General features: G+C 32.2%; 1 protein-coding gene across 1 annotated transcript in view; it reads right to left on the bottom strand.

The window, feature by feature from the left end:
* The window catches only part of LOC106468970 (tyrosine-protein kinase RYK-like), a 74,881-nt gene extending 68,281 nt beyond the window's left edge, over positions 1–6,600 (bottom strand). Inside the window, exon 1 of the mRNA XM_022397366.1 lies at positions 6,465–6,600. Coding sequence (XP_022253074.1) covers positions 6,465–6,600 — 136 coding nt within the window. The remainder of the gene's footprint in view (positions 1–6,464) is intronic.
* Between the last annotated feature and the right edge of the window lie 4,994 nt (positions 6,601–11,594).

Here is an 11,594-nt window from a genome sequence, read left to right as displayed (position 1 = left end):
GTAAATATGTTAGTCATAACTGTAAACAAACCTGGGAGACTAGTCGTAAGAATTATGTAAACCCCAGTTTAACTTGTTTCTCGAAAGACACAAAGCCCGGGAGTTATTGAAAGCTATCCGGTAAATATGTTAGTCATAACTGTAAACAAACCTGGGAGACTAGTCGTAAGAATTATGTAAACCCCAGTTTAACTTGTTTCTCGAAAGACACAAAGCCCGGGAGTTATTGAAAGCTATCCGGTAAATATGTTAGTCATAACTGTAAACAAACCAGGGAGACTAGTCGTAAGAATTATGTAAACCCCAGTTTAACTTGTTTCTCGAAAGACACAAAGCCCGGGAGTTATTGAAAGCTATCCGGTAAATATGTTAGTCATAATTGTAAACAAACCAGGACGGCTGAGCGTGAGAATTATGTAAGCCCCAGTTTAACTTGTTTCTTTTAAGACATAAAACTCTGAAGTTCTAGAATGTTATCCGGTAAATATGTTAGCCATAATTGTAAACAAACCAGGGTGACTAGTCGTAAGAATTATGTAAGCCCCAGTTTAACTTGTTTCTTTTAAGACATAAAACTCTGAAGTTCTAGAATGTTATCCGGTAAATATGTTAGCCATAATTGTAAACAAACCAGGGTGACTAGTCGTAAGAATTATGTAAGCCCCAGTTTAACTTGTTTCTCGGAAGACACAAAGCCCGGGAGTTATTGAAAGCTATCCGGTAAAAATGTTAGCCATAACTGCAAACAAATCAAGACGGCTAGGCGCGAAAATTATGTAAAACTTATTTCTCAGAAGATAATCAATATTAGAAATCCCGGGAAATATTCGGGTTCGTCACAAGTAAGAATCCACTTGACAAAGATTGTACGATAAGTTGTTCACTTTGTTTTTTAACCATAACAATACATTATTCGTATCGATGTGGCAGTAGTGTTGTATTTATAAACGTCACACTCATTAATAAACTTATTCAAGCTTACTGTTATTTACTTCTTCTTAGAAATTCTTCATATGAAACCGCATGCACATCGGCACAGTAGATGAAAAGTAAGCTGTCGCGATCTTATACTAAATGTGAGGATTTAAACAAAACAAATCTTTTGTTTTATTCGATTGAGGATTAAACAACGATATTATAATAACTAAACATCTATTTTCTAAGTTCTTAGATTTGGACAACGATTCTATTTCTCATCTTTATAAATGATTAGATAAACGTCGCTTATCGTTTTAATTCTAAATTCCCAGGTTTAAACAAAGAAATAATCGTCCCGTTTTATCCTAAATTTCTAAGATTATACAAGATTATGATTATTTTATCGGTGTAGAATATTTCGTTATAATAATTATTTAAATTAGAAATAGAAACTATAAAAATTAAAACCATAAAGAACAACCTACACATCTCTGTTACTGTAGCATGGGCTAGATGTTATCTAGTGCTTATAAATGTAGCATGGGCTATATATTGCCTAATGGTTAGCGTGCTAGAGCTTCAATATGTAGCATGGGCAAGATGTTGCCTAGTGGTTAGCGTGCTGTAGCTCACATATGTAGTAGGGGCTGGATGTTGCCTGGTGGTTAGCGTGCTAGAGCTCACATATGTAGTAGGGGCTAGATGTCGCCTACTGGTTAGTGTGCTAGATAGAGCTCATATATGTAGTATGGGCTAGATGTTGCCTAGTAATTAGTGTGTTGTAGCCCATATATGTAACAGGGGATAGATGTTGCCTGGTGGTTAGTGTGCTAGAGCTCATATGTATAGTATGGGCTAGATGTTGCCTGGTGGTTAGCGTGCAGTAGCTCATTTTTGTAGTAGGGGCTAGATGTTGCCTAGTGGTTAGCGTGCTAGAGCTCATATATGTAGTATGGGCTAGATGTTGCCTAGTGGTTAGCGTGCTAGAGCTCATATATGTAGTAGGGGCTAGATGTTGCTAGAGCTCATATATGTAGTATGGGGCTAGATGTTGCCTAGTGGTTAGCGTTCTAGATAGAGCTCGTATGTTTAGTATGGACTGGATGTTGCCGGCACAAAATCGCCGTCTGCACTTTGGGGCAATGGATACTAGAACTCTGATGCAAAAACGGAACTCCCCTATATAAATGTAAAGCGTCGAATTCTAATTTTGTTTCTTTGAAATTACATACGATTTAGACGTAAATTTTATATTTTATGAATACTAAAATCAAATGCTCCAGGGCAATTATTTTACTGCAGGATAAGATTTCTTCTTAAGGGGCTACTTCCTTCTTTTTAAGTTTTTAACACTGAACTTCTTACCCAAGATAAATATCAGAAACAATGTAATGGGAAAGAATATATAGTGCAACATATTGCAACAACAACTTGTTTTATAAGATATTGCGCTTTAATTTTGCAACAATTGCACGATACAGGATATCATTATTACTGCTAAGTTTCATTACGACAAAAAACTGTGAATATAGCATCAGGTCTATAATTACTAAAAACGTGCTCTCGAAACTTAATTCTTAACATCATATAATAATCGTTTGAAACTGGCATGTACAAAACAATGTTTCTTTCTCAACAATAAAAACTGACGAGGTTATAACACATTAAATTTCAGATTAATTAGATATTTTAGATAAAATAATAAAATATTGTGTCTATATTTTTGTTGTTCTAATTAACAAAGTAAAAATACAAAAAACCAGAACACTTTGAAAAATTAAAACTGTGATTGTCAGATAACGACTAGACGAAATTATAGAGTTTTAAATCCTAAGTGAAAGAAACACAAAGAACATTGTTAAGTATAAAATGTAGTAAAAAACAACTTAGAGAGACATAAATCTGTACACTGTTTTGTTTAAAAAATTGTAGCGTGTGAAATACATCAATAATTGATAGACCATAAAAATCACATAAGCGGTATAACATTATATCTAACAAGAGACCGTTATATTATATTATAATATATTATCTATTTTATATATATTATAATATATCAGCCTAAAAAGTACTTTCTTGAAAGTCTTTAGCAGCCCCATAGATAAAAAAGGATTTATTACGTAAATCCATAGAAAAATCAATCGTGTGATTTTAATGTAAAGTTACCTTTTTTGGATTTATATAATATCATATCCTAAACAGCGCGTAAATTGTATTGTGCGTAGTTTTGGTTACAAAAATACTTGTAAGATTTCTAAGTTTAATGAGACCTTGGTTAGCCTAAACTCCCGATTCTATAACCAGTAGAAAGCTCTTATATGCAAGTACATCAGTAAAACCTAGGCTTGGAGTTTCTGCAAATGTCACTTCTGGTTCCTGTAAATATATTAATTAGTTACCTTCGAGAAAAGGAAATAGTACATCAGTAAAACCTAGGCTTGGAGTTTCTGCAAATGACACTTCTGGTTCCTGTAAATATGTTAATTAGTTACCTTCGAGAAAAGGAAATAGTACATCAGTAAAACCTAGGCTTGGAGTTTCTGCAAATGTCACTTCTGATTCCTGTAAATATATTAATTAGTTACCTTCGAGAAAAGGAAATAGTACATCAGTAAAACCTAGGCTTGGAGTTTCTTCAAATGTTACTTCTAGTTCCTGTAAATATATTAATTAGTTACCTTCGAGAAAAGGAAATATCATTTTAGAACAATGACACAATTCTTCTAATTTTCGTACTTTAGAAATAAATAAATAAGTGTGTAAATTCAACAAACTCCTTGTACTAATATAACTGCCCTCCCCACTATAGATACTGTTACATTTGTACTTCTCAATTATACAAATAGTACTCTTAAATCCTGGACAAATAAATGCTCTGGGACTCATATGTCGGCTTAGTGCACAATTACCTAACAATTATCCGTAGATGTTGGTTCAAAAATTAGCTTGGGCCAAATTTAAATAGTATTTAGTATTTTCCACCTCTGAATACCATTTCTGAAAGTCACTGTCATATATCCAAACTTTTATAACTAAAAACTTGTTCAATCAATTGGACAACAGACATGAAATTAGCGTATATTTCACGAACATCAGTTAGTAAATGAATACATTTAACGAGTCTCTTTCATTGACAATAAATCGCTAGTTTCAGCCCACAGAATACGAATAACCTCGAATTCAGAATAGTAAGAATGAGGGTTTGACTGAATCATCTTGCCTGAGAAACTCATTTTTGTTCAAAACGACATAATATGCTCAGTAACAAATATGCCCCATCCCATTCGAGCAATGCCATCATCTCTACATCTGATTAGTCAGTAGACGATGTTATGAACAATTCCATTACATTCTCAGTCGGTGCATCTCCAAGATCTCGCGTGGCGGGTCAATGCGTAACGTATTCAGCGTCAAAGTAGGTTCCACAAGTTTTTTATTGGATTTAGAATAGAACCCAAGAGTTGTATCATGTTTAATTTATATATCATTTTATATTTATTTCTATTGTTAAAGTTAATTTCACCAATAATATTGGTTATAATGTTTCAAATATGCATATATATATTATACTTGTGAAGATAATTTCGCATTGTTGGCTTAGTGAAATATTACTGGGATTACGGTCGAAAATACCGATAATAGCCAACTGACAACTCAGTGCTTTCTAAACGTTATACGTTGTTTTTGTTTCATTTTATTATAATTTGTCTTATGACGTCATACTCCTGGTTAGACTGTTATATAGTATCAGTTAAACTATTTACTAAGTGTTTTGTCTTTTATTTTTATTTGTCCATTAAGCTTGCTTTTATTATAATGTGCAAAATAGGTCATCAAAATACTAGCAATATGACAGTATGTGTTATTCAGCATCACTAAAAAAAGTCCGATATATGATTGGATTCAATACAACGTAAATACATTATCAAGCAAACAATCTGTCCTTCGTAAGTACGGTAAACTTTGTACATCCATTCATGATGTCGTATACCTTTTCCATAAATGAATCATCGTCGAATTCGTCATATTCACAATATTGCTACAAACATAGCAAAAAATAGTGAAGAGTACAAGCGCACAGTAGCTTGTTACAGGCTTAAAATGATCTCAGAAAGTTTATCCCTTACTATTTAGTTACTTATAACCACCCGAGTCGAGTTCGTGTCTTCTAGTCCATATTAATGTCATGAACTGTGGACCGGCAAACAGCCCATTATGTAGGTTTATACTTAACAAAGAAACAAATAAAAACATTGTAAATCTGTAAACTTATCACTGCCCCACCGTGGAGGGGGTAAAGTTTTAATCTAAAGAAAAATGATAAAGTAATAAACTATGGAATAAAAAAGAAATTAACATATAGTTTATAGACTTAAAGTAGTTTATTTCTGAATAAACTTCAATGTATTATATTTACATAAGGATTGTATTTTATATGCGTATATATGTACTTAATTTATATTATTTATTTTTAGTTGAAAAACTGTATCTGAAAGTTTTGGAAGTTTTCTTGAAAATTAAGTCCTAAGGAGTAACCTTAGAAATCAGGAAACCAGTAGAATGTTAACGAGGTCATGTCATAAGAAGTCAGGAAAGATAAAAACAGAAGAGACCAAATATTGTTATGTTTATATATATATATTTATAATATTCTAAAGCTCATCCTATCTTGTTTTATTCTTGGATTTTAAGTTTTCAGAGGTAGTTTAAACTATAGTCGTGAAGAGTATTGGTAAAGAAGGTAATGACATTGGAAAATAAGTGGTTTTTCTACAATGTGATGTAAAGTTCAGGAACTAATAACAAGGAAAATAAGCAATTTGTTTTTTTTAATACTTTAATGAGACACATTCAGACCTTCAACGAGCTCTGAATAATCTGGAGTCACAGATTTTCTAAGTACATAGTAGAAGTACTCTACAACTCAATCTTAATAGCCCTGTAGATACAAATAATGTGACGTCAGAAACAGAAGAATGTCGAAACTTCTAAAATGCACGTGTGAATAAGATTTTCTTAAAACCCTCTTCTTGGAAAACACCATAGTTTTATATATTTTCATACTTGGTTATGAAATTTTAAACAGCATAATATATAAACCAAAACATTAGTTAAATCCACTGATCCTGTTAACTTTATTTAAATACATATATATTATTCAATTTAAAAACCTTCTCAGTCAGCATAATCTATAAACCAAAACATTATTTAAATACACTGATCCTGTTAGCTTTGTTTTAATGTTTAATTGTGTATGGATTTACATATATTTCGATACATATGTGTTGATGTAGAGTTGTATCAGGATTCCACTACTCAAGAATAATAAACAAGTTTTTTATGATGATTTCTTGCGCGAACCAGATTTATTTATTCTTTGAAACGAAACTCAAAGAGTAATACCACACAACGAAACAGCACGTGCACTTTAAATTAAAATATTAAGTACACAGGAAGAACTTTTTTAGTCGGTAGGTCTGAACGTGATTCTGAAAAATAATATTAATAAATTATTACAAAGTTTTACTGGAGAAATCTCAACTCACCAAATAGTTTGTGAACTTCGTCGGACTTCAGAAATAGACTGAATTCTCCGGTTGAGAGTTCAACACACACAACCCAGAGAAGAACAAGCACGACTCCCAGCCACTTATCAACGCGTCCAGCAACCTCGGCTGCCATTACAGTACACGAGCAACACGGAGAATGAATCTTCCTGCTACCGCTGACAGAAATGATAGGAGACGCCAGAACTTGAGAGCCCAACTGAGATTCTGTCTTAACTCCAATATTACGGTTGTCTGATGTATACCAAAAACCACGTGAACTTTACGTTCATCATGGTTGCTACTAAACAGTTTTTCTTCTACTTCAATCATGCATTAGATGGTGACGGCGCTTTTAATATACGTTTATAAAAACCAATATAAAACAACGTATGGCTTTTTGTTCAGATATTTCCTTGAAACCTTTCCTGTATAGAGCAGAAATGTTCACATTTTAACGGATAATAAATAAATAAATTAGGCTTAACAGAGAAATGTTTTTTCACAATCATGCAAAACAGCGAGCACGAGAGAAATTTTAACTCCTGCCAACTAACATGCGCTCGCACGTCACGTGCAATACTGCCTCACAGCCTTCACAAAACACAACTGACGTTCTCCGTTTGCGAACATCAGGTTTGTGCCTTCCGGGAGTTACGTTCTAACTGGATTTGGTACGAGTGACGTTGATTGGCTGCTATTTTACTGAGTACTCGAGATCGAATTAATAAGATATATAAGTTTGAAAAACACGAACGAAAGCTCTGTTCTCGTCGTGTAACAATATTAAAATATCAAGATATTAATAACTATTTTACCATAATGTTTATTAACACAAATAATGAGTGAAATGCAGCAAACAATACAGAAAATAAGCTCAAAGTTTATAAATATTATTTAGCAAAATGCACAGAACATTAGCACATTAACACTTAAAACCATGGGCTCATAGTTTACGCTATATTAACATCTTTCCAAATTAAAACTAAGCCAGATTTTCAAGCAAATGTCACGTAAATGCTCCGAATATTAAGTCCTAAAACTCTGGGCACATGTTTTATTTTACTTAATACCATAAATTCTCATTGCATTATAACCAAAACTGGTTAATATATTACTACCGCAGCTTCCTTTTTTTCCTTCCTACCCTGTCCTTTTTTTTTTTTTTTAGCTTGGCGAAATAGTCTACTAGATGCTGCTGAAGTATGTCCTAACTTTTCAGTTTTACCAAAAGAAAAACAAAACACGTTGACATAGAAACCAAGGAAAGCAACTGAGGACAGGATTGATGAACCAAGTGCCCGTATTGAACTCAGAGGCTACTTTTTCCAGTAATAAAGTTTGTTTTTTATCACAATGAACTATATGGGAATGAACATATATATATAACAGTAGATTCTGGCTACAGTTTTTTTAAAGGACTTCTTTGATTTTTTTTTCTAGTGTAGAATAATATATGGATCATTCAGATAACAGAAAATTGTCTCTATCTTTCCAAACATATAAACAAAACGAAATGAAACTAATATCAGCGGGAAAAAAACAGACGGAGTCTCACAACAAATATTATTCGGAAGTCTTCAAAATATGGGCGGAATTAACACTTATTAATATGTATGATAAAATACAAATAAATAAACAGACATATGACTTTCCATGTACTGAAGAACGCGCACAGAATTTAATTAGTAAATATATTTGTCAAATAATTAAAACAATTTATTCGGTATTAGTAGCGCATATTCCAGAGATTTTCTCAGAAAAAAATTATAACAGACATTTACTCCGATGGGGTAGCGATAAGTCTACGAACTTACAACGCAAAAATCCAGGATTCGATTCCCCGCGCTGGACGACACAGCAGATCGCCTAATGTAATTCTGCTCTGAAGCAAACAAACAATCATAAACATATAGTCTCTTATAACAAAACTTGTTAGATACTTAAGTTACACTATTATAAAACTGAAAATTAATTAATGAAAAAGTAATTTTCTGGTAAGAATCAAATGTTCTGTTAGCTTGGTCTCATAAAATAATTGATCTATTTAATGAGAACACCAGGATCTTCTATTTATTATTTTTAATTTTTCTTTGTTTTGACAGTCATGTAAAAATCGTTCAGTAAGTTTTACTTAAATACCCACATAGAAAAAAAAATACTTTATCATAGCTTCTAGAAAAAACAAAAATTGCTTAACAACAAAAGAAAAACTTGTGAAAACACTTAATCTCAACGGATAAATCACGGCTTCATGAATTAATTACGATATATAAAAAAATATTATAAGTTACAGCTGTTGCAGTAAAGAAGAATATTTTTTAAATTTTTCGATTACTGGTGCGATCTTCTCAAGTACACAAGTAAAAATATCGAGAAACCAAATAAGGCACTTGACTGCTTGCGTTGATTCGACAATAATGTAATAGCGAGCGGAACGTCCTCAAGGCGGTGGCAAGTTCCTTTGATTGTTTTTTAAAGGGTGAATAACATCCATATTGCACCGTAGTTGTATTTTCAGTAAGCAGTTTAAAGAGCAAATAATGCAGTTATCGGGTCTCTGATTAAGCATCTTGGTGATGAACATGAACGTCACATCCGCTACTGTAAGCCTCTATAGGTATCTATGAGCCAGGTACAGATCATCATCTTCGAAGATCAGGTAATCAGAAAGGAATGTTCCAATATCTTGAAGAGTATATGGTTGAAAAGATGGTTGAACCTGATATTAGGAGAGGATCATATTAAAGGGATTAGTTCGTGTTTTATGGATATATCTTCAGGAAGAATACTTTACAAACACACATTGCGTGACCTGTTATTACTAATAAATTAGATACAGTTAACTTAGGTATTTTACTTAAATTCATATCAGAACTTCATTTTTCAATAAAGTTATTTATTCTAATGTGCGTTAATTTCCAAAAAAAGTTTAGAAAAGAAATATTGAATGGAGAGATAGGCTTGATATAATAGTTGAAAACGTAGTTTAAAAGTCAAAAGATAGGAAATCTAATTGCATAGCCTCTACTAGTTGAATATGTTAACTCTGAGAACAGACATTACAATATTCACTTGTAAAGAAAGAAAATGTTACATATATATAACTTTATAATTTGATGTACTTTTTAGACGCGGCAAAGCGGCTCACAGAATGGCTTTGAGTTTTTCAAGTACAAACATTTAGCTCATAGCTCCGTCATCTCTCGATCGATTTGAGATCTAATTACAGTTTTGAACTCAGGAAGTCAAACCCTTTCATTGATTATTTGACCACGCTCAAGGTCTCATATATTAATTTACTCTAATCCTGCCTAAATAAATTTCAATTTTAGGGTAGGCTGGTATAAATTCTGATGAGTAATAAGATTGAATCGGGGATACGCGCGCCCCAAGTTTGATATAGCTGGCGCACACAAATATAGTTAATAATGAGGGGAAAAAAGTACCACAAATTAATTTACTTTAATCCTACCTCAGATAATCTGAAGTGCCGCGGTCATTGAGGATTCCCTCTTTTTTGAAAATGAAAACCTCAGAAGTTAATATTATATCAATAAAAACGTTAAATGTCTTAAAACGTAATCCCGCAAAAGTATTACAATTTATAGTTTATCTTACTAATATCAAAATTTTGTAACTTGAATTAAATAATTACCAGAAATAAAAGAATGGTACGTGGGCTTGTGTAATTTTACCATTAATCTTCTGGTAGCTAAAACATTTCCTTATCAATTTTTCAACTTCTGCGACACTGCTCACAAAGCTTGGAAATGAACTTTTTGTATTTTTACTGAAAAACATCTGTGGAAAGGCAACAGGAAATATTTGCGATAAAATGGAGAATCTTCACTGTAAACTAATGAACGTATTATTGAATGTAAACTAATGAACGTATTCTTCACTGTAAACTAACGAACGTATTCTTCATTGTAAACTAACGAAAGTATTTTTCACAGTAAACTAATGGACGTATTCTTGACTGTAAATTAACGAACGTATTCCTCACACAAAAGAGCTCAAAACATCAAAATAAGAAAATACCGTAAATCAAAAAAAGGTTTACTGTTATTTAGTTTGGTTCAAAACCTACAAAGTCTTCATTGCTTTCACTGTAATTTATTTTTTTATTATTTAGGGAGCATTATAAACAGTTATGTTTTAAAAGAAAAAACTATAAATAACACATTCAATTGAACTAAACTATGCATGCTTATTTAAATATATTTACACATGGCTTGTGTATATTGTATATATACATATATATTATTCATACCTTCGGTGTATAGATATTATTCACTGCACACTAACGAAGGTATTATTCACTGTAAACTAACGAATGTATTCTTCACTGTAAACTAATGAGCGTATTCTTCACTATAAACTATCGAACGTATTCTTCACTGTAAACTAATGAACGTATTCTTCACTGTAAACTAATGAGCGTATTCTTCACTATAAACTAACGAACGTATTCTTCACTGTAAACTAATTAACGTATTATTTGTGCAAATCATAAGTATACTTTCTATGACAATATACATTTATTTTCTCTTAACTTTGCTGGTGGAAATGTGTATATAAATTGTATTTTTTTTCCATTTAGAATACAGGCTTATAAGTGATTTTGTCCCCCTCCCCATTATTTAGAATAATAACAATTATAATGTTACCTTACACGGATATCACTTGAAGCAATGGATTCTCTTAAAGACTCATTTTATTTTCCTAATTTTAGTTTTCAAACGTACTGCAGTGAAAAAGGTCAGTTTTGCACCTCATATTATTTACGTTCGTACTCGGGATTTTGAGGTTTTATATATAATGTTATTATTGAGATCAGAACTTTAGAGCATATATGATCTACAACGTTTTACAGGTAGATTCGAAAGTCATACTGCTATAAATATAAACTCACATGAGCTTCTGTGGAACTGCACAAAGCTTTCTTTACATAATTAGGTTTTTACACAGATCAGTCATCGAAAGAGATTAATAGAGTTTAAGGGTGGGTCTTTTAAATATACATTTAATTTGCAACAATATACCTTACGGTTTTCTGCACATACGTAACATTATACTGGAGCTATTCACGTGCAGTGTTAGTGAAGAAAAAATTTTCTTTCTTCA

This window comes from Limulus polyphemus, unplaced genomic scaffold (assembly GCF_000517525.1).
Source record: "Limulus polyphemus unplaced genomic scaffold, Limulus_polyphemus-2.1.2 Scaffold3240, whole genome shotgun sequence".
Lineage (NCBI taxonomy): Eukaryota > Metazoa > Arthropoda > Merostomata > Xiphosura > Limulidae > Limulus > Limulus polyphemus.
The sequence above is the reverse complement of the archived record's forward strand: the minus strand, read 5'-3'. Positions and strand labels throughout refer to the sequence as shown.